Genomic DNA, 22,956 nt, shown 5'->3' on the forward strand with positions numbered 1-22,956 from the left:
TGTCGGGTGTACGGGTCTCTGGTAGGGGGGTGGTGGTGTCGGGTGTACGGGTCTCTGGTAGGGGGGATGGTGGTGTCGGGTGTACGGGTCTCTGGTAGGGGGGTGGTGGTGTCGGGTGTATGGGTCTCTGGTAGGGGGGTGGTGGTGTCGGGTGTACGGGTCTCTGGTAGGGGGGGTGGTGGTGTCGGGTGTACGGGTCTCTGGTAGGGGGGATGGTGGTGTCGGGTGTATGGGTCTCTGGTAGGGGGGTGGTGGTGTCGGGTGTACGGGTCTCTGGTAGGGGGGGGTGGTGGTGTCGGGTGTACGGGTCTCTGGTAGGGGGGATGGTGGTGTCGGGTGTACGGGTCTCTGGTAGGGGGGTGGTGGTGTCGGGTGTATGGGTCTCTGGTAGGGGGGTGGTGGTGTCGGGTGTACGGGTCTCTGGTAGGGGGGGGTGGTGGTGTCGGGTGTACGGGTCTCTGGTAGGGGTATTGTTGGTTCATCTCTCTCTCTCTCCTTCTCTCCAGCAGGTCAGTGAGAAGCCACCAGAGATCCTTCATGAGGAGACATTGTGAATTCTCAGTCCTTTGTAAGGTCCTTGTTGGAGGAACCACAACATAAGACAAAGATGGAGGAGACCCAGACCAAGACAGTGGACATGGAATCGGAGAGAAGTGACGGCCATCTCTACACCGGCAGCTCTACATCCACAACGCGTTTCTCCGTCATCAACAAGGAGACCTCCTCACACCATGACCACATCGCTCCACCATGGAGAGAGAATCCCACCACCCGGCCTTTCTCCACACACCACACGTATAAAGGAAGAACCTCCGTCTGATGAAGGACACGACCTCGCAGGCATTGGCCACTCGGCCCTCGTAGATCATGCAGAGAATGTATTGTCCTGTATTAAGGAGGAACCCCAATCAGATGAAGGAGAAGACCTCCCCACCACTCACACATCTCAGGTTAAGGTGGAGCCCTTCTCAGGTGAGATAAAGGAGGAACCCCGATCTGATGGAGAAGATCCCACCAACATGGACATCCCTCTACCCAATGACCACACCCAGAGTCCGTCTGTTGAGATTAAAGAGGAGGAAGAAGATTTCCCTCCCGCTGGGATTCGCATCCTGAAAGGGATCATCACAGATTCCGACATTCACTCCTTCACCATCACCGGAGAATACCTCAGAGGAAGGAAGGTGAAGAGCAAAGCCAAGCAGGACAAGATGGTCGCCTCCAAGCACCCCTGCCCCGTGTGTAAGAGAGGCTTCAGCACCCACGGCAACATGGTGCGTCACCGGGAGTTCCACAACGGGAGGAAGATGTCGTGCCCGGTGTGCGGAGCCGAGTTCTGCAGCAAGATGGACCTCAAGGCTCACACTCAGATACACAAAGTCAGCAAAGTCCTCCACTGCTCCCAGTGTGACGTCACCTTCCCCAGCAACGTCAACCCCATCGTCCAGAAGAGGATCCACACCGGAGTCAAGCTCCTGGCCTGCTCCCACTGCGGGCAACGCTTCTCCAGCAAGCCCAGCGCCACCGAGCACATGAGCAAACTCTACCTGTGCCTGCTGTGCGGGAAACACGTCGCCCACAAGGCGCTGCTCCTCAGGCATGAGCGGGCGCACGCTGGGGGAGACCCTGTCTGTTCCGACTGCAGTAAGTTCTTCTTCTGATGAGGTGAACTGACCGACCATGTCATGAGAGTCTGCGGGGGAGGGGTGTGACCGAGGAACGGCGGGGGTGCTTGGAGGTCCAGCTCAGGGCTCCGCCTTTTATACCATGTGATGAGAGTCTGCGGGGGAGGGGGTGTGACCGAGGAACGGCGGGGGTGCTTGGAGGTCCAGCTCAGGGCTCCGCCTTCTATACCATGTGATGAGAGTCTGCGGGTGGAGGGGGTGTGACCGAGGAACGGCGGGGGGGGGGGGCTTGGAGGTCCAGCTCAGAGCTCCGCCTTCTATACCATGTGATGAGAGTCTGCGGGTGGAGGGGGTGTGACCGAGGAACGGCGGGGGTGCTTGGAGGTCCAGCTCAGGGCTCCGCCTTTTTATACCATGTGATGAGAGTCTGCGGGGGAGGGGGTGTGACCGAGGAACGGCGGGGGTGCTTGGAGGTCCAGCTCAGGGCTCCGCCTTCTATACCATGTGATGAGAGTCTGCGGGTGGAGGGGGTGTGACCGAGGAATGGCGGGGGGGCTTGGAGGTCCAGCTCAGGGCTCCGCCTTCTATACCATGTGATGAGAGTCTGCGGGTGGAGGGGGTGTGACCGAGGAATGGCGGGGGGGCTTGGAGGTCCAGCTCAGGGCTCCGCCTTCTATACCATGTGATGAGAGTCTGCGGAGGAGGGGGGTGTGATCGAGGAACGGCGGGGGGGCCTGGAGGTCCAGCTCAGGGCTCCGCCTTCTATACCATGTGATGAGAGTCTGCGGGGGAGGGGGTGTGACCGAGGAACGGCGGGGGGTGCTTGGAGGTCTAGCTCAGGGCTCCGCCTCATATACCATGTGACGGAGGAGGGTATAGAACCACCCGCAGTAATTATGCTGCGAGTAGGCCGCAGGTAGAGGCGCAGTCACCTACATTTACGTTGGCGGTGCAGGGGGCGTGCTGCTGGTGTTCACAGTGGATTACCGTCACCCGTAACATCCCGGGGCATCGTGTGATCTCTGTGATTGGTCAGAACAGTCACATGATAGTAATGTAAACAAAGCCGTTCTGGTTTTTCCATTCATGACTGCTCTGCTTAGTGTTGTGAAGCTGTGATTGGCTCACAGCTATCACATGGTACCTGGCTCCCTGTACTGTGTGATTGGCTGCAGCCAATCATCGCATGTCAGCAGTTAATGGATGTTAACCCTTTTCTGACAGCTGAACTATTGATTAGAGTCATATTAACTCCTTCAGACCCGCGCTATAGCTGAATGACGGACGGGCACAGCGCCGGGAGGGCGTCAGTAGATGTCCGCCCCTTTGCAAGCTGGCCACGCCCCCCACAATGAGACTCGGTGATCACAGATTGGAGTAAGGGGTCGATCCCGGCCCCTTACCATGTGATCAGCTGTCAGCCAATGACAACTGATCATGTGATGTAAACAAAAGATCGGTAATAAGATTTTGTTTTTTTTTTCTTCTCGCGTTGTCACCGGCTTCTGCTGAAGGGACTTCGATCCCGAGCCTCGTGTGCCTGCCAGTGCCCACCAATCAGTGCCCACCAGTACAACGGTGCCACCTATCAATGCCCACCAGTGGTGCCCATTACTCCCTCCCATCAGTGCCCATTACTGCCAGCTATCAGTGCCACTTATTAGTGCCCTTCAATGCCACTTATCAGTGGTGCCTCATCAGTGCCCATCAGTAGTGCCTGCCAGTAGTGCCCATCAGTGCAGCCTCATCAGTACCTGGCATTAGTGCCCATAAGTGGTGCTTTATCAGTGACCACCAGTAGTGCCCATCAGTGGTGCCTTATCAGTGCCCACCAGTACATCAGTGCCATCTATCAATTTTCCCCCAGTGGTGTCAATCAGTGCTGCAATTACTGCCACCCATCAGTGCCCATCACTGCCAGCTATTAGTGTCACCTATTAGTGCCCTTCTATGCCACCTATCAGTGGTGCCTTATCAGTGCCCATCAGTGGTGCCCATCAGTGGTGCCTCATCAGTGCCCACCAGTGGTGCCCATCAGTGCAGCCTCATCAGTGCCCACCAGTGGTGCCTCATCAGTGCCCAGCAGTAGTGCCCATCAGTGCCTCATCAGTGCCCAGCAGTAGTGCCCATCAGTGCCTCATCAGTGCCCACCAGTAGTGCCCATCAATGAAAGAAAAAAATTTATTAACAAAATTTAAAACAGTTTTGTATTTTCTTTTTTTTTTTTTTATTTGGTATTTTTTAACAAAAACTAAACGGGCAGAGGTGATGAAATCCACCAAAAGGAAATCTCTATTTCTGGGGAAAATGATAAGAATGTCATTTGGGTACAATGTTGTTGTATGACCGAGTAATTGTCATTCAAAGTGTGCGAGCGCTGAAAGCTGAACATTGGGCGGGGCGGGGGGAGGGGTTTAGGCGCCCGGTCAGCGAGGGGTTAAAGGTTCCTATTTAAAATAAAAATAACGTTCTACTTCCCGACTCTGTAATGGTTTTGCACAGAGCAGCCCCCATCATCCCCTTCTGGGGTCCCCCCCCCACTCTTGGTGGTGCTATGGCCCCTCCTCCCCCAGGGCAAGCTGCTTACTCGCTCCTGAGCCACCTATGTGTGTCTATGGGAGACCTACCTGTGTGCTCCCATCCCAATAGCTTGTAGATGGAGGTGATTAAAGGGGGTGTGTTGGGGGGGAGAGGACAGTACACAGCTCGGCCCCGCCCCCTGCTCCTTCCTCACTAGCTGTGATTGGCAGGAAGAGCCGGTTCTCTTGCGCACATCACAGGATCGGGCTGAGGTAAGTATTGGGGGGTGGGGGGAGGGGACAATCCGCACACAGAAGGTATTTTACTTTCATGTAGAGAATACACGGAGGTCAAAAACTCTTCAAGATTCACAACCGTTTTGAGCAATACCAATGAGAAGTGTGGGGGGAGGGGGTTTAATCATACCTACCTACAGGGCCTGGCAAAAGTATTCACCCCCCTTGGCATTCGTCATGTTTTGTTGCCTCACAACCTGGAATAACACGGATTGTTTGAGGATTTCCATCATTTACTTTACAGGACACGCCCACTGCAGAGCACGCCCACTGCAGGATGTGCCCACTGCAGAGCACGCCCACTGCAGGATGTGCCCACTGCAGAGCACGCCCACTGCAGGATGTGCCCACTGCAGAGCACGCCCACAACTGAAGATTTTTTATTATTATTGTGAAGCAAACAATCAATAGGGGAAAATAACAGAAAAAAGTCATGTCACCCCCTAGATGTGCAGAACTCTTCACCCCCCTAGATGTGCATAACTATTCACCCCCCTAGATGTGCATAACTATTCACCCCCCCTAAATGTGCAGAACTCTTCACCCCCCTGAGGCCAATACTTTGTAGCGCCCCCTATCACAGCTCCGAGTCTCTTTGGATAAGTCTCTGAGTCTTCCCACCTCTCACCACTGGGGTTTTTGCCCCATTCCTCCTCATTGCAAAACTGCTCCAGATCCTTCACATTGGATGGTTTGTGCTTGTGAACAGCAAATCTTTAAGTCTGACCACAGATTTTCTATAGGATTGAGGTCTGGGCTCTGACTAGGCCATTCCAACACATTTACATGTTATCACCTTAAACCACTCAAGTGTTGCTCTAGCAGTGTGTTTGGGGTCATTGTCCTGCTGGAAGGTGAACCCCCGTCCTCAAATCACACACAGAGGGGTGCAGGTTTTCCTCAAGAATATCCCTGTATTTGGCACCATCCATCTTTCCCTCAACTCTGACCAGTCCTGACTGCTGAAAAACCTCCCCACAGCATGATGCTGCCACCACCATGTTTCACAGTGGGGATGGTGGTCTTTGGGTGATGTGTTGAGTTTGCGGCAGACATAGCGTTTTCTTTGGCCAAAAAGTTACATTTCAGCCTCATCAGAGCAGATCACCTTCCTCCATACATCAGACCAGATCACCTTCCTCCATACATCAGAGCAGAGCACCTTCCTCCATACATCAGACCAGATCACCTTCCTCCATACATCAGACCAGATCACCTTCCTCCATACATCAGACCAGATCACCTTCCTCCATACATCAGAGCAGATCACCTTCCTCCGTACATAAGAGCAGATCACCTTCCTCCATACATCAGACCAGATCACCTTCCTCCATACATCAGACCAGATCACCTTCCTCCATACATCAGAGCAGATCACCTTCCTCCATACATCAGAGCAGATCACCTTCCTCCATACATCAGAGCAGATCACCTTCCTCCATACATCAGACCAGATCACCTTCCTCCATACATAAGAGCAGATCACCTTCCTCCATACATCAGACCAGATCACCTTCCTCCATACATAAGAGCAGATCACCTTCCTCCATACATCAGAGCAGATCACCTTCCTCCATACATCAGACCAGATCACCTTCCTCCATACATCAGAGCAGATCACCTTCCTCCATACATCAGAGCAGATCACCTTCCTCCATACATCAGAGCAGATCACCTTCCTCCATACATCAGACCAGATCACCTTCCTCCATACATCAGAGCAGATCACCTTCCTCCATAAATCAGAGCAGATCACCTTCCTCCATACATCAGAGCAGATCACCTTCCTCCATACATCAGAGCAGATCACCTTCCTCCATACATCAGAGCAGATCACCTTCCTCCATACATCAGAGCAGATCACCTTCCTCCATACATCAGAGCAGATCACCTTCCTCCATAAATCAGAGCAGATCACCTTCCTCCATACATCAGAGCAGATCACCTTCCTCCATACATCAGAGCAGATCACCTTCCTCCATACATCAGACCAGATCACCTTCCTCCGTACATCAGACCAGATCACCTTCCTCCATACATCAGACCAGATCATCTTCCTCCGTACATCAGAGCAGATCACCTTCCTCCGTACATCAGAGCAGATCACCTTCCTCCATACATCAGAGCAGATCACCTTCCTCCATACATCAGAGCAGATCACCTTCCTCCATACATCAGAGCAGATCACCTTCCTCCATACATCAGAGCAGATCACCTTCCTCCATACATCAGAGCAGATCACCTTCCTCCATACATCAGAGCAGATCACCTTCCTCCATACATCAGAGCCGATCACCTTTCTCCATACATCAGAGCAGATCACCTTCCTCCATACATCAGACCAGATCACCTTCCATCAGACCAGATCACCTTCCTCCATACATCAGACCAGATCACCATCCTCCATACATCAGAGCAGATCACCTTCCTCCATACATCAGAGCAGATCACCTTCCTCCATACATCAGACCAGATCACCTTCCTCCATACATCAGACCAGATCACCTTCCTCCATACATCAGAGCATATCACCTTCCTCCATACATCAGACCAGATCACCTTCCTCCATACATCAGACCAGAGCACCTTCCTCCATACATCAGACCAGATCACCTTCCATCAGACCAGATCACCTTCCTCCATACATCAGACCAGATCACCATCCTCCATACATCAGAGCAGATCACCTTCCTCCATACATCAGACCAGATCACCTTCCTCCATACATCAGAGCAGATCCCCTTCCTCCGTACATCAGACCAGATCACCTTCCTCCATACATCAGACCAGATCACCTTCCTCCATACATCAGACCAGATCACCTTCCTCCATACATCAGACCAGATCACCTTCCTCCATACATCGGACCAGATCACCTTCCTCCATACATCAGACCAGATCACCTTCCTCCATACATCGGACCAGATCACCTTCCTCCGTACATCAGACCAGATCACCTTCCTCCATACATCAGACCAGATCACCTTCCTCCATACATCAGAGCAGATCACCTTCCTCCATACATCAGAGCGGATCACCTTCCTCCATACATCAGAGCAGATCACCTTCCTCCATACATCAGAGCAGATCACCTTCCTCCATACATCAGAGCAGATCACCTTCCTCCATACATCAGACCAGATCACCTTCCTCCATACATCAGAGCAGATCACCTGCCTCCATACATCAGACCAGATCACCTTCCTCCGTACATCAGACCAGATCACCTTCCTCCATACATCAGAGCAGAGCACCTTCCTCCATACATCAGACCAGATCACCTTCCTCCATACATCAGAGCAGATCACCTTCCTCCGTACATCAGAGCAGATCACCTTCCTCCGTACATCAGAGCAGATCACCTTCCTCCATACATCAGAGCAGATCACCTTCCTCCATACATCAGACCAGAGCACCATCCTCCATACATCAGACCAGATCACCTTCCTCCATACATCAGACCAGATCACCTTCCTCCATACATCAGACCAGATCACCTTCCTCCATACATCAGACCAGATCACCTTCCTCCATACATCAGACCAGATCACCTTCCTCCGTACATCAGAGCAGATCACCTTCCTCCGTACATCAGAGCAGATCACCTTCCTCCATACATCAGAGCAGATCACCTTCCTCCATACATCAGAGCAGATCACCTTCCTCCGTACATCAGACCAGATCACCTTCCTCCATACATCAGAGCAGATCACCTTCCTCCATACATCAGAGCAGATCACCTTCCTCCATACATCAGAGCAGATCACCTTCCTCCGTACATCAGACCAGATCACCTTCCTCCATACATCAGACCAGATCACCTTCCTCCATACATCAGACCAGATCACCTTCCTCCATACATCAGACCAGATCACCTTCCTCCATACATCAGACCAGATCACCTTCCTCCATACATCAGAGCAGATCACCTTCCTCCATACATCAGAGCAGATCACCTTCCTCCATACATCAGAGCAGATCACCTTCCTCCATACATCAGACCAGATCACCTTCCTCCATACATCAGAGCAGATCACCTTCCTCCATACATCAGACCAGATCACCTTCCTCCATACATCAGAGCAGATCACCTTCCTCCATACATCAGAGCAGATCACCTTCCTCCATACATCAGAGCAGATCACCTTCCTCCATACATCAGAGCAGATCACCTTCCTCCATACATCAAAGCAGATCACCTTCCTCCATACATCAGACCAGATCACCTTCCTCCATACATCAGACCAGAGCACCTTCCTCCATACATCAGACTAGATCACCTTCCTCCATACATCAGAGCAGATCACCTTCCTCCATACATCAGACCAGATCACCTTCCTCCATACATCAGACCAGATCACCTTCCTCCGTACATCAGACCAGATCACCTTCCATCAGACCAGATCACCTTCCTCCGTACATCAGAGCAGATCACCTTCCTCCATACATCAGACCAGATCACCTTCCTCCATACATCAGAGCAGATCACCTTCCTCCATACATCAGACCAGATCACCTTCCTCCATACATCGGACCAGATCACCTTCCTCCATACATCAGACCAGATCACCTTCCTCCATACATCGGACCAGATCACCTTCCTCCGTACATCAGACCAGATCACCTTCCTCCATACATCAGACCAGATCACCTTCCTCCATACATCAGAGCAGATCACCTTCCTCCATACATCAGAGCGGATCACCTTCCTCCATACATCAGACCAGATCACCTTCCTCCATACATCAGAGCAGATCACCTTCCTCCATACATCAGAGCAGATCACCTTCCTCCATACATCAGAGCAGATCACCTTCCTCCATACATCAGACCAGATCACCTTCCTCCATACATCAGAGCAGATCACCTGCCTCCATACATCAGACCAGATCACCTTCCTCCGTACATCAGACCAGATCACCTTCCTCCATACATCAGAGCAGAGCACCTTCCTCCATACATCAGACCAGATCACCTTCCTCCATACATCAGAGCAGATCACCTTCCTCCGTACATCAGAGCAGATCACCTTCCTCCGTACATCAGAGCAGATCACCTTCCTCCATACATCAGAGCAGATCACCTTCCTCCATACATCAGACCAGAGCACCATCCTCCATACATCAGACCAGATCACCTTCCTCCATACATCAGACCAGATCACCTTCCTCCATACATCAGACCAGATCACCTTCCTCCATACATCAGACCAGATCACCTTCCTCCATACATCAGACCAGATCACCTTCCTCCGTACATCAGAGCAGATCACCTTCCTCCGTACATCAGAGCAGATCACCTTCCTCCATACATCAGAGCAGATCACCTTCCTCCATACATCAGAGCAGATCACCTTCCTCCGTACATCAGACCAGATCACCTTCCTCCATACATCAGAGCAGATCACCTTCCTCCATACATCAGAGCAGATCACCTTCCTCCATACATCAGAGCAGATCACCTTCCTCCGTACATCAGACCAGATCACCTTCCTCCATACATCAGACCAGATCACCTTCCTCCATACATCAGACCAGATCACCTTCCTCCATACATCAGACCAGATCACCTTCCTCCATACATCAGACCAGATCACCTTCCTCCATACATCAGAGCAGATCACCTTCCTCCATACATCAGAGCAGATCACCTTCCTCCATACATCAGAGCAGATCACCTTCCTCCATACATCAGACCAGATCACCTTCCTCCATACATCAGAGCAGATCACCTTCCTCCATACATCAGAGCAGATCACCTTCCTCCATACATCAGACCAGATCACCTTCCTCCATACATCAGAGCAGATCACCTTCCTCCATACATCAGAGCAGATCACCTTCCTCCGTACATCAGACCAGATCACCTTCCTCCATACATCAGAGCAGATCACCTTCCTCCATACATCAGAGCAGATCACCTTCCTCCATACATCAGAGCAGATCACCTTCCTCCATACATCAGAGCAGATCACCTTCCTCCATACATCAGAGCAGATCACCTTCCTCCATACATCAGAGCAGATCACCTTCCTCCATACATCAGACCAGAGCACCTTCCTCCATACATCAGACTAGATCACCTTCCTCCATACATCAGAGCAGATCACCTTCCTCCATACATCAGACCAGATCACCTTCCTCCATACATCAGACCAGATCACCTTCCTCCGTACATCAGACCAGATCACCTTCCATCAGACCAGATCACCTTCCTCCGTACATCAGAGCAGATCACCTTCCTCCATACATCAGACCAGATCACCTTCCTCCGTACATCAGAGCAGATCACCTTCCTCCATACATCAGAGCAGATCACCTTCCTCCATACATCAGAGCAGATCACCTTCCTCCATACATCAGACCAGATCACCTTCCTCCATACATCAGACCAGATCACCTTCCTCCATACATCAGACCAGATCACCTTCCTCCATACATCAGACCAGATCACCTTCCTCCATACATCAGACCAGATCACCTTCCTCCATACATTGTGGGAGTCTCCCACATGCCTTTTCCCAAACTCAAAACGTCGCCATTTTGTTTTTTGGTGAAAGTAATGTCTTTTTTCTGGCCACTCTGCCATAAAGCCCAACTCTATGTAGCGTACGGCTTATTGTCCTCCTATGTACAGATACTCCAGTCTCTGCAGCTCCTCCAGGGTTACCTTAGGTCTCTGTGCTCCTCTCTGATTAATGCCCTCCTTGCCCACTCCGGGAGTTTTGGTGTGCGGCAGCCACTTAGCAGTTTGCCGTTGTGCCATCTTCTTTCCATTTTTGGTTATGATAGATTGGCGCTCCTAGGGATCATCAAAGATTTGGATATTCTTTTATAACCCAACCCTGACTTGTACTTCTCAACAACATTGTCCCTTACTTGTCTGGAGAGTTCCTTGGTCTTCATGGCAGTGTTTGGTTAGTGGTGCCTCTTGCTTAGGTGTTGCCGCCTCTGGGGCCTTTCACAAAGGTGTGTCTATGTAATGACGGGTCATGTGACACTTCGATTGCACACAGGTGACATCATTTCACTAATCATGTGACTTCTGAAGGTAATTGGTGGCACCAGAGCTTTTGATGGGCTTCATAACAAAGGGGGGGGGTGAATACATCGGCACATGACAATTATCAGTTTTATGTATAGAGTGTTCTAATTTTGCTTCACCAACTTAGACTGTTGTGTTCTGATCATCACATAGAATTCACAAGAAAAAAACATTGAGCTAAAGGCTGTAATGTCAGAAAATGGGTAAAAAGCCAAGGGGGTGAATACTTTTGCAAAGCACTGTAGGTGGATGCAGCATCTGCGCCTAGAGGCGATTCAGTTCGCATTGTGCGCTATATATATAAGTATTTCATTCATTCATTCATTCATCTGTCCCCCGGCACCTCTACACTGAGAACCGATCGATCCAACCCAGCAGAACGCTCGATCCAACCCAGCAGTTCTCACAGCTCTGTAAGCAGAGAGCTGCAGACTGTCAGTCACGGCTCTCTGCTCTGCCCCCCTCCCCCCAAATCTCATTGGTGCGCTGGGCTGTTGAGTGGGGTGGGAGTGGTCGGCGGCACACTGAGAGGCGGAGCCGGTCCAGGCATGTGGGCGGATCCCACCTCCATGGCCGTGATGACATAGAGCATGGACCGACTGCCGTGACGTCTGCCGCAGTAATATAGGAATGTCCACCCCGCCCTTCGCCACCCCCCACTGGAGCAACAATATGACCTTCTGAGGAAGATCGCTCGTTCCTGAAAGGAGATTGGTGGGCTGGCTTGTCCATATAGTCCGTTTACTACGGCGTGACGTCGGCTAAGGTGGCCATCTTTATATATCTTGTATTGGCCCCTTAACCAGGTTCAGAAGATATTGTGACCTGTAGGAAATCCACCGCCTGGTCATGTGATGGTGAAGCTCCTCCCCCTTGTACCTGTATATGTCATTTCCTGTTTCTAATTGGAGGCTCCTGCTGACTTCCTGTTCTCTGCTTCTTCCAGATGTCTTGAAGATGGCGACTCCAACCGTCAGGCCGAATAAAGGTGAACTCCCTTCCAGTCATGTAAAGGAGGAACCTCAGTCAGGTGGAGGACACGACCTCCCGGCCACCGGCCTCGAAGACCAAAGACAGAATGTATTGTCCTGTATTAAGGAGGAACCCCAATCAGACGAAGGAGAAGACCTCCCCACCAATCAGACGTCTCGGATTAGGATGGACCCGGCTCAAGTACGAAGTCCACCTGCAGAAATAAAGAAAGAACCCCGATCTCCAGATAGAGAAGATCCCACCAAGGCGGACATCTCTCCACCCGCTGACCCCTCACAGAGTCCCTCTACTCAGATTAAAGAGGAGGAAGAAGGTCCTCCTCCTGCTGGGATCCACATACAGAAAAGGACGATCGCAGACTCTGACACCATCACCGGTGACAACAAGAAGGTCAAACTGATGACAAAACCCACCAAGGTGCAAGGCCCCCCCGCAGCTCAGCCGTCTAAGAACAACCACCTCTGCCCCGTCTGTAAAAGGAACTTCAGTAGCCACGGCAACATGGTGCGTCACCGGGAGTTCCACAACGGGAAGAAGTTGTGCTGCCCGGTGTGCGGAGCCGAGTTCTGCAGCAAGATGGACCTCAAAGCTCATGTCCAGATACACAAAGTCAGCAATGTCCTCTACTGCGCCGAGTGTAACGTCATCTTCCCGACCAGCCTGAGCGTCCTTGTCCATGAGAAGATCCACACCGGAGGGAAGCCGTTCTGCTGCTCGCACTGCGGGAAACGCTTCTCCAGCCAATCCCAAGTCTCCGAACACATGAGCCAACCATACTCCTGCATCGCCTGCCAGAAGATCTTCACCCATAAGGCGCTTCTCCTCCGCCACGAACGGACGCACATCGATGGAAAGCCCGTCTGTTCCGACTGCAGTAAGTGACCTCCTGACCGAAGTTTGGGGAGTCCCGCCTCCTGACCGCAGCTTAGGGCGTCCCGCCTCCTGACCGAAGCTTGGGGCGTCCCGCCTCCTGACCGAAGCTTGGGGCGTCCCGCCTCCTGACCGAAGCTTGGGGAGTCCCGCCTCCTGACCGAAGCTTGGGGCGTGCCGCCTCCTGACCGAAGCTTGGGGCGTCCCTCCTCCTGACCGAAGCTTGGGGCGTCCCGCTTTCTGACCGAAGCTTGGGGCGTCCCGCTTTCTGACCGAAGCTTGGGGCGTCCCGCTTTCTGACCGAAGCTTGGGGCGTCCCGCTTTCTGACCGAAGCTTGGGGCGTCCCGCTTTCTGACCGAAGCTTGGGGCGTCCCGCCTCCTGACCGAAGCTTGGGGCGTCCCGCCTCCTGACCGCAGCTTAGGGCGTCCCGCCTCCTGACCGAAGCTTGGGGAGTCCCGCCTCCTGACCGAAGCTTAGGGTGAAGCTTGGGGTGTCCCGCCTCCTGACCGAAGCTTAGGGCGTCCCGCCTCCTGACCGAAGCTTGGGGCGTCCCGCCTCCTGACCGAAGCTTGGGGCGTCCCGCCTCCTGACCGAAGTTTGGGGAGTCCCGCCTCCTGACCGCAGCTTAGGGCGTCCCGCCTCCTGACCGAAGCTTGGGGCGTCCCGCCTCCTGACCGAAGCTTGGGGCGTCCCGCCTCCTGACCGAAGCTTGGGGCGTCCCGCCTCCTGACCGAAGCTTGGGGCGTCCCGCTTTCTGACCGAAGCGTGGGGAGTCCCGCCTCCTGACCGAAGCTTGGGGCGTCCCGCCCCCTGACCGAAGCTTGGGGCGTCCCGCCCCCTGACCGAAGCTTGGGGCGTCCCGCCCCCTGACCGAAGCTTGGGGCGTCCCGCCCCCTGACCGAAGCTTGGGGCGTCCCGCCCCCTGACCGAAGCTTGGGGCGTCCCGCCCCCTGACCGAAGCGTGGGGCGTCCCGCCCCCCTGACCGAAGCTTGGGGCGTCCCGCCCCCTGACCGAAGCTTGGGGCGTCCCGCCCCCTGACCGAAGCTTGGGGCGTCCCGCCCCCTGACCGAAGCTTGGGGCGTCCCGCCCCCTGACCGAAGCTTGGGGCGTCCCGCCCCCTGACCGAAGCTTGGGGCGTCCCGCCTCCTGACCGAAGCTTAGACCGAAGCTTGGGGCGTCCCGCCTCCTGACCGAAGCTTGGGGCGTCCCGCCCCCTGACCGAAGCTTAGCGCGAAGCTTGGGGCGTCCCGCCCCGTGACCGAAGCCTGGGGCGTCCCGTCCCCTGACCGAAGCTTAGCGCGAAGCTTGGGGCGTCCCGCCCCCTGACCGAAGCCTGGGGCGTCCCGTCCCCTGACCGAAGCCTGGGGCGTCCCGCCTCCTGACCGAAGCTTGGGGCGTCCCGCCCCCTGACCGAAGCCTGGGGCGTCCCGTCCCCTGACCGAAGCCTGGGGCGTCCCGCCTCCTGACCGAAGCTTGGGGCGACCCGCCTCCTGACCGAAGCTTGGGGCGTCCCGCCCCCTGACCGAAGCTTGGGGCGTCCCGCCTCCTGACCGAAGCTTGGGGCGTCCCGCCTCCTGACCAAAGCTTGGGGCGTCCCGCCCCCTGACCGAAGCTTAGCGCGAAGCTTGGGGCGTCCCGCCCCCTGACCGAAGCCTGGGGCGTCCCGTCCCCTGACCGAAGCCTGGGGCGTCCCGTCCCCTGACCGAAGCTTGGGGAGTCCCGTCCCCTGACCGAAGCTTGGGGAGTCCCGCCTCCTGACCGAAGCTTGGGGCGTCCCGCCTCCTGACCGAAGCTTGGGGCGTCCCGCCTCCTGACCGCAGCTTAGGGCGTCCCGCCTCCTGACCGAAGCTTGGGGAGTCCCGCCTCCTGACCGAAGCTTGGGGAGTCCCGCCTCCTGACCAAAGCTTAGGGTGAAGCTTGGGGCGTCCCGCCTCCTGACCGAAGCTTGGGGCGTCCCGCCTCCTGACCGAAGCTTGGGGCGTCCCGCCTCCTGACCGAAGCTTGGGGCGTCCCGCCTCCTGACCGAAGCTTGGGGCGTCCCGCCCCCTGACCGAAGCTTGGGGCGTCCCGCCTCCTGACCGAAGCTTGGGGCGACCCGCCTCCTGACCGAAGCTTGGGGCGACCCGCCCCCTGACCGAAGCTTAGCGCGAAGCTTGGGGCGTCCCGCCCCCTGACCGAAGCCTGGGGCGTCCCGTCCCCTGACCGAAGCCTGGGGCGTCCCGCCCCCTGACCGAAGCTTGGGGAGTCCCTCCCCCTGACCGAAGCTTGGGGCGTCCCGCCTCCTGACTGAAGCTTGGGGCGTCCCGCCTCCTGACCGAAGCTTGGGGCGTCCCGCCTCCTGACCGAAGCTTGGGGCGTCCCGCCTCCTGACCGAAGCTTGGGGCGTCCCGCCTCCTGACCGAAGCTTGGGGCGTCCCGCCCCCTGACCGAAGCTTAGCGCGAAGCTTGGGGCGTCCCGCCCCGTGACCGAAGCCTGGGGCGTCCCGTCCCCTGACCGAAGCTTAGCGCGAAGCTTGGGGCGTCCCGCCCCCTGACCGAAGCCTGGGGCGTCCCGTCCCCTGACCGAAGCCTGGGGCGTCCCGTCCCCTGACCGAAGCTTGGGGAGTCCCGTCCCCTGACCGAAGCTTGGGGAGTCCCGCCCCCTGACCGAAGCTTGGGGCGTCCCGCCTCCTGACCGCAGCTTAGGGCGTCCCGCCTCCTGACCGAAGCTTGGGGCGTCCCGCCTCCTGACCGAAGCTTGGGGCGTCCCGCCTCCTGACCGAAGCTTGGGGCGTCCCGCCTCCTGACCGAAGCTTGGGGCGTCCCGCTTTCTGACCGAAGCGTGGGGAGTCCCGCCTCCTGACCGAAGCTTGGGGCGTCCCGCCCCCTGACCGAAGCTTGGGGCGTCCCGCCCCCTGACCGAAGCTTGGGGCGTCCCGCCCCCTGACCGAAGCTTGGGGCGTCCCGCCCCCTGACCGAAGCTTGGGGCGTCCCGCCCCCTGACCGAAGCTTGGGGCGTCCCGCCCCCTGACCGAAGCGTGGGGCGTCCCGCCCCCCTGACCGAAGCTTGGGGCGTCCCGCCCCCTGACCGAAGCTTGGGGCGTCCCGCCCCCTGACCGAAGCTTGGGGCGTCCCGCCCCCTGACCGAAGCTTGGGGCGTCCCGCCCCCTGACCGAAGCTTGGGGCGTCCCGCCTCCTGACCGAAGCTTAGACCGAAGCTTGGGGCGTCCCGCCTCCTGACCGAAGCTTGGGGCGTCCCGCCCCCTGACCGAAGCTTAGCGCGAAGCTTGGGGCGTCCCGCCCCGTGACCGAAGCCTGGGGCGTCCCGTCCCCTGACCGAAGCTTAGCGCGAAGCTTGGGGCGTCCCGCCCCCTGACCGAAGCCTGGGGCGTCCCGTCCCCTGACCGAAGCCTGGGGCGTCCCGCCTCCTGACCGAAGCTTGGGGCGTCCCGCCCCCTGACCGAAGCCTGGGGCGTCCCGCCTCCTGACCGAAGCTTGGGGCGACCCGCCTCCTGACCGAAGCTTGGGGCGTCCCGCCCCCTGACCGAAGCTTGGGGCGTCCCGCCTCCTGACCGAAGCTTGGGGCGTCCCGCCTCCTGACCAAAGCTTGGGGCGTCCCGCCCCCTGACCGAAGCTTAGCGCGAAGCTTGGGGCGTCCCGCCCCCTGACCGAAGCCTGGGGCGTCCCGTCCCCTGACCGAAGCCTGGGGCGTCCCGTCCCCTGACCGAAGCTTGGGGAGTCCCGCCTCCTGACCGAAGCTTGGGGCGTCCCGCCTCCTGACCGAAGCTTGGGGCGTCCCGCCTCCTGACCGCAGCTTAGGGCGTCCCGCCTCCTGACCGAAGCTTGGGGAGTCCCGCCTCCTGACCGAAGCTTGGGGAGTCCCGCCTCCTGACCAAAGCTTAGGGTGAAGCTTGGGGCGTCCCGCCTCCTGACCGAAGCTTGGGGCGTCCCGCCTCCTGACCGAAGCTTGGGGCGTCCCGCCTCCTGACCGAAGCTTGGGGCGTCCCGCCTCCTGACCGAAGCTTGGGGCGTCCCGCCCCCTGACCGAAGCTTGGGGCGTCCCGCCTCCTGACCGAAGCTTGGGGCGACCCGCCTCCTGACCGAAGCTTGGGGCGACCCGCCCCCTGACCGAAGCTTAGCGCGAAGCTTGGGGCGTCCCGCCCCCTGACCGAAGCCTGGGGCGTCCCGTCCCCTGACCGAAGCCTGGGGCGTCCCGCCCCCTGACCGAAGCTTGGGGAGTCCCTCCCCCTGACCGAAGCTTGGGGCGTCCCGCCTCCTGACTGAAGCTTGGGGCGTCCCGCCTCCTGACCGAAGCTTGGGGCGTCCCGCCTCCTGACCGAAGCTTGGGGCGTCCCGCCTCCTGACCGAAGCTTGGGGCGTCCCGCCTCCTGACCGAAGCTTGGGGCGTCCCGCCCCCTGACCGAAGCTTAGCGCGAAGCTTGGGGCGTCCCGCCCCGTGACCGAAGCCTGGGGCGTCCCGTCCCCTGACCGAAGCTTAGCGCGAAGCTTGGGGCGTCCCGCCCCCTGACCGAAGCCTGGGGCGTCCCGTCCCCTGACCGAAGCCTGGGGCGTCCCGTCCCCTGACCGAAGCTTGGGGAGTCCCGTCCCCTGACCGAAGCTTAGCGCGAAGCTTGGGGCGTCCCGCCCCGTGACCGAAGCCTGGGGCGTCCCGTCCCCTGACCGAAGCTTAGCGCGAAGCTTGGGGCGTCCCGCCCCCTGACCGAAGCCTGGGGCGTCCCGTCCCCTGACCGAAGCCTGGGGCGTCCCGTCCCCTGACCGAAGCTTGGGGAGTCCCGTCCCCTGACCGAAGCCTGGGGCGTCCCGTCCCCTGACCGAAGCTTGGGGAGTCCCGTCCCCTGACTGAAGCTTGGGGAGTCCCGCCCCCTGACCGAAGCTTGGGGAGTCCCGTCCCCTGACCGAAGCCTGGGGCGTCCCGTCCCCTGACCGAAGCTTGGGGCGTCCCGTCCCCTGACTGAAGCTTGGGGAGTCCCTTCCTTGACCGAAGCCTGGGGCGTCCCGTCCCCTGACCGAAGCCTGGGGCGTCCCGTCCCCTGACCGAAGCCTGGGGCGTCCCGTCCCCTGACCGAAGCTTGGGGAGTCCCGTCCCCTGACCGAAGCTTGGGGCGTCCCGCCCCCTGACCGAAGCCTGGGGCATCCCGCCCCCTGACCGAAGCCTGGGGCGTCCCGTCCCCTGACCGAAGCTTGGGGCGTCCCGTCCCCTGACTGAAGCTTGGGGAGTCCCGTCCCCTGACCGAAGCTTGGGGCGTCCCGCCCCCTGACCGAAGCCTGGGGCATCCCGCCCCCTGACCGAAGCCTGGGGCGTCCCGTCCCCTGACCGAAGCTTGGGGCGTCCCGTCCCCTGACTGAAGCTTGGGGAGTCCCGTCCCCTGACCGAAGCTTAGCGCGAAGCTTGGGGCGTCCCGCCCCGTGACCGAAGCCTGGGGCGTCCCGTCCCCTGACCGAAGCTTAGCGCGAAGCTTGGGGCGTCCCGCCCCCTGACCGAAGCCTGGGGCGTCCCGTCCCCTGACCGAAGCCTGGGGCGTCCCGTCCCCTGACCGAAGCTTGGGGAGTCCCGTCCCCTGACCGAAGCCTGGGGCGTCCCGTCCCCTGACCGAAGCTTGGGGAGTCCCGTCCCCTGACTGAAGCTTGGGGAGTCCCGCCCCCTGACCGAAGCTTGGGGAGTCCCGTCCCCTGACCGAAGCCTGGGGCGTCCCGTCCCCTGACCGAAGCTTGGGGCGTCCCGTCCCCTGACTGAAGCTTGGGGAGTCCCTTCCTTGACCGAAGCCTGGGGCGTCCCGTCCCCTGACCGAAGCCTGGGGCGTCCCGTCCCCTGACCGAAGCCTGGGGCGTCCCGTCCCCTGACCGAAGCTTGGGGAGTCCCGTCCCCTGACCGAAGCTTGGGGCGTCCCGCCCCCTGACCGAAGCCTGGGGCATCCCGCCCCCTGACCGAAGCCTGGGGCGTCCCGTCCCCTGACCGAAGCTTGGGGCGTCCCGTCCCCTGACTGAAGCTTGGGGAGTCCCGCCCCCTGACCGAAGCCTGGGGCGTCCCGTCCCCTGACCGAAGCCTGGGGCGTCCCGTCCCCTGACCGAAGCCTGGGGCGTCCCGTCCCCTGACCGAAGCCTGGGGCGTCCCGTCCCCTGACCGAAGCTTGGGGAGTCCCGTCCCCTGACCGAAGCTTGGGGCGTCCCGTCCCCTGACTGAAGCTTAGGGCTACAATATAACCACCTGGTCATGTGACGGTTAGGCCCCTCCCTTGTACCTGTTTATGACATCATGAAATCCCAGTTTCCTATGGGAGGCTCCTGCTGACTTCTTGTTTTCTGCTTTTTTTCAGATATCTGGAACATGGCGATCCCAGCGGTATTATTCAACCCCTCGCTGCCCACCCCCAATAAAGAACATGGCATTTTAAAGTTTGTACAAACCCCGCCTACATGCAGCACCAATCACAGAGGGGCATCTCAGGATAAGGCGGAGCTTCTCTCACCCAATTCATTGACTAATCTAGTGGAGGAGAAGCCCGGCACTGCCGGCTGTGTTTTCCCAAACCTGGACATTAAGGAGGAACCCACAGACTACACCCCACCACCATCCGCTCAGAATAGCCATTCTCATAAAGAGGACCTGTCTCTCTAGCACTCATTTCCCCCCATTAATGGTGCATGTGGAGGAGATCTCCCTGCAGCTCAGACTCTGCCCTCCTCAGATCACATGACAATTTTACCTGCATTGAAGTCGGAGCCCTGCCTTAAATTAAGGAGGAATCTGACCCTCCAGGATCATTCCCATCCAGCTTTCCATATCCAGGAGGAGCCCCTACCATAGGAAGATGTCTTCAAGGGTGACCCTCCTCTCACATTGAGGAGACCCCAGAAGGTCCACTCCATAGTGAAGGTGTTCACATCACCTGGAAGACTGATTTATTGGTCCACCAGCACATTCATATGGGAGAGAAGCCTCCCCGTCCTCAGAGTGTGGGAAACCCATCCACCAGAAGATCCACACCGGGGAGAAACTACCCATCCTCCGAGTGTGGGAATCGGTTCACCATCCAGAAGCTGGTCCTTCAGCAGAAGATCTCCACTGGGGAGACGCTCTGCACCAGAGATTTCATCTGCAAGACCAACTTCATTGTCCACCGACGCATCCACAACACCATTACCCTGTGTAGCCTGCGGCAAGAGCTACACCAACAAGTCACAGCTGGTCCAACACCAGAAGGTCCGCTCAGAAGTGAAGCCGTTCACCCGCTCAGAGCGCGCAATTCCTTCACCCAGAAGGCCGACTTCCTGGTCCACCAGCAAGTTCACCCAGGAGAGAAGCCCTACCCGGGAAACTCTTCAGCATCCATCAGAGCCTGGTCCATCACCAGAGAAACACTTCTCATGCTACGAGTGTGGCACCAACATTCACCGGCGAGAAACCATTCACCTACATGGAGTGTGGAAAGAGCTTCGGCCTCCATCAGAACCTCCTTCTGCACCAAAGAGTCCGCCCCGGGGCGAGACCCTTCTGTGCTCTGTGACTCATTGGGGCAAACGCAAGTCCGGAAGGTTCTCTTCCTCTACCAGGAGAAGCAGAGAATCGCTGTAAAGCAGATTTCTTCTCTGTTACGACTTCTCCTCTCTCCTGTCCTGGGAGGTGGGCAGGAACTATGACAAAACAATCCTTGAATGTGACCCCTCCCCTTCCTGCCATGTGACACCTTTTGGTGATTGGTGTAGAGCTGTCACATGGGAGGAAGGAAAGGTTTCTGTACTGTGTAAGCTCCACAGACTTCCCTCACTTCACTTCTGGGAGTTGGATGGAGAAAAAGATCTGGAGCCGACTTCCTGTACACGGGGTGGGGGCCTCATCACCCTGGATTCATATGAACTCCTCCTGGAGGGTGGTCAGTCCTCTGACTTACACTGACTCCTCCTGGATGACCTCTCTATGATGTGATAGTAACGGTTGGCTTTTATACATTTGTTAATAAATATATTAACTCTTGGGTCTCTTCTATCATTTGGGGGCCATTAGATCGGGGGTCTTGAATTAAAATTGAGGTCCAGTCAGAAAAACGTCCTTCTGGCAGAGCTCCAAATCTCGTTAGCACTATAATACATCACGGTTCCCCATCCCCCCTCGCCGTACATCATCATCTTCAGTGTACCTTTCACATCATAGTCCCCTTTACATCACAGTGTCCTCCGTTCCCTTTCACAGCACTGCCCCCCTTTACATTGCAGTGCCCCTTTACACAACAATGCCCTCCTTTACATTGCAGTGCCCCTTTACACATTTCCCCCCTTTACACAACACTACCCCCCTTTACACAACACTACCCCCCCTTTACATTGCAGTGCCCCCTTACACAACACTACCCTCTTCACATTACAGTGCCCCTTTACACAACACTGCCCCCTTTACATTACAGTGCCCCTTTACACAACACTTCCCCCTTTACATTGCCTGGCCCCTTTACACAACACTGCCCCCTTTACATTGCAGTGCCCCTTTACACATTTCCCCCCTTTACACAACACTACCCCCTTTACATTGCCTGGCCCCTTTACACAACACTGCCCCCTTTACATTGCAGTGCCCCTTTACACATTTCCCCCCTTTACACAACACTACCCCCTTTACATTGCCTGGCCCCTTTACACAACACTACCCCCTTTACATTGCATTGCCTCTTTACACAACAATGCCCCCGTTTACATTGCAGTGCACCCTTTACACAACAATGCCCCCCTTTAATTTGCAGTGCCCCTTTACACATTTCCCCCCTTTACACAACACTACCCCCCTTTACACAACACTACCCCCCCTTTACATTGCAGTGCCCCCTTACACAACACTGCCCCCTTTACACAACACTACCCCCCTTTACATTGCAGTGCCCCTTTACACAACACTGCCCCCTTTACATTGCAGTGCCCCTTTACACAACACTGCCCCCTTTACATTGCAGTGCCCTTTTACACAACAATGCCCCTCTTTAAATTGCAGTCCCCCTTTACATTACAGTGCCCCTTTACACAACACTGCCCCCTTTACACAACACTACCCCCCTTTACATTACAGTGCCCCCTTACACAACACTGCCCCCTTTACACAACACTACCCCCCTTTACATTACAGTGCCCCTTTACACAACACTGCCCCCTTTACATTGCAGTGCCCCTTTACACAACACTGCCCCCTTTACATTGCAGTGCCCTTTTACACAACAATGCCCCTCTTTAAATTGCAGTCCCCCTTTACATTACAGTGCCCCTTTACACAACACTACCCCCCTTTACATTGCAGTGCCCCTTTACACAACACTACCCCCCTTTACATTGCAGTGCCCCTTTACACAACACTGCCCCCTTTACATTGCATTGCCTCTTTACACAACAATGCCCCCGTTTACATTGCAGTGCACCCTTTACACAACAATGCCCCCCTTTAATTTGCAGTGCCCCTTTACACATTTCCCCCCTTTACACAACACTACCCCCCTTTACACAACACTACCCCCCCTTTACATTGCAGTGCACCCTTACACAACACTGCCCCCTTTACATTGCAGTGCCCCTTTACATTACAGTGCCCCTTTACACAACACTACCCCCCTTTACATTGCAGTGCTCCT

The 22,956-nt window shown here is 56.8% G+C and overlaps 1 protein-coding gene and 1 long non-coding RNA gene across 2 annotated transcripts in view; both read left to right on the forward strand.

The window, feature by feature from the left end:
* Positions 1 to 22,956, forward strand: part of LOC143959494 (uncharacterized) — a 236,931-nt gene that overhangs the window by 42,491 nt on the left and 171,484 nt on the right. The gene's annotated exons all lie outside the window — the stretch shown is intronic.
* Positions 510 to 21,323, forward strand: LOC143959469 (uncharacterized). Its single transcript, XM_077468130.1, has 3 exons — positions 510 to 1,644; positions 12,432 to 13,352; positions 19,666 to 21,323. The coding sequence occupies exons 1-3, from the start codon at positions 732 to 734 to the stop codon at positions 19,965 to 19,967; spliced, it is 2,136 nt and encodes a 711-aa protein (XP_077324256.1). The 5' UTR covers positions 510 to 731; the 3' UTR covers positions 19,968 to 21,323.

The sequence above is a fragment of the Lithobates pipiens genome, unplaced genomic scaffold (assembly GCF_037356315.1).
Source record: "Lithobates pipiens isolate NorthernLeopardFrog02 unplaced genomic scaffold, aLitPip1_a1.2 Scaffold_77, whole genome shotgun sequence".
NCBI classification, from domain to species: Eukaryota; Metazoa; Chordata; class Amphibia; order Anura; family Ranidae; genus Lithobates; species Lithobates pipiens.

Bases quoted from the DNA above. Each gene is read 5' to 3' on its own strand.
- LOC143959469 (XM_077468130.1), top strand. From the start codon at position 732: ATGACCACATCGCTCCACCATGGAGAGAGAATCCCACCACCCGGCCTT. The intron at 1,645-12,431 runs GTAAGTTCTTCT...TGCTTCTTCCAG, and splicing joins CCCTGTCTGTTCCGACTGCA to ATGTCTTGAAGATGGCGACT. The intron at 13,353-19,665 runs GTAAGTGACCTC...GCTTTTTTTCAG, and splicing joins GCCCGTCTGTTCCGACTGCA to ATATCTGGAACATGGCGATC.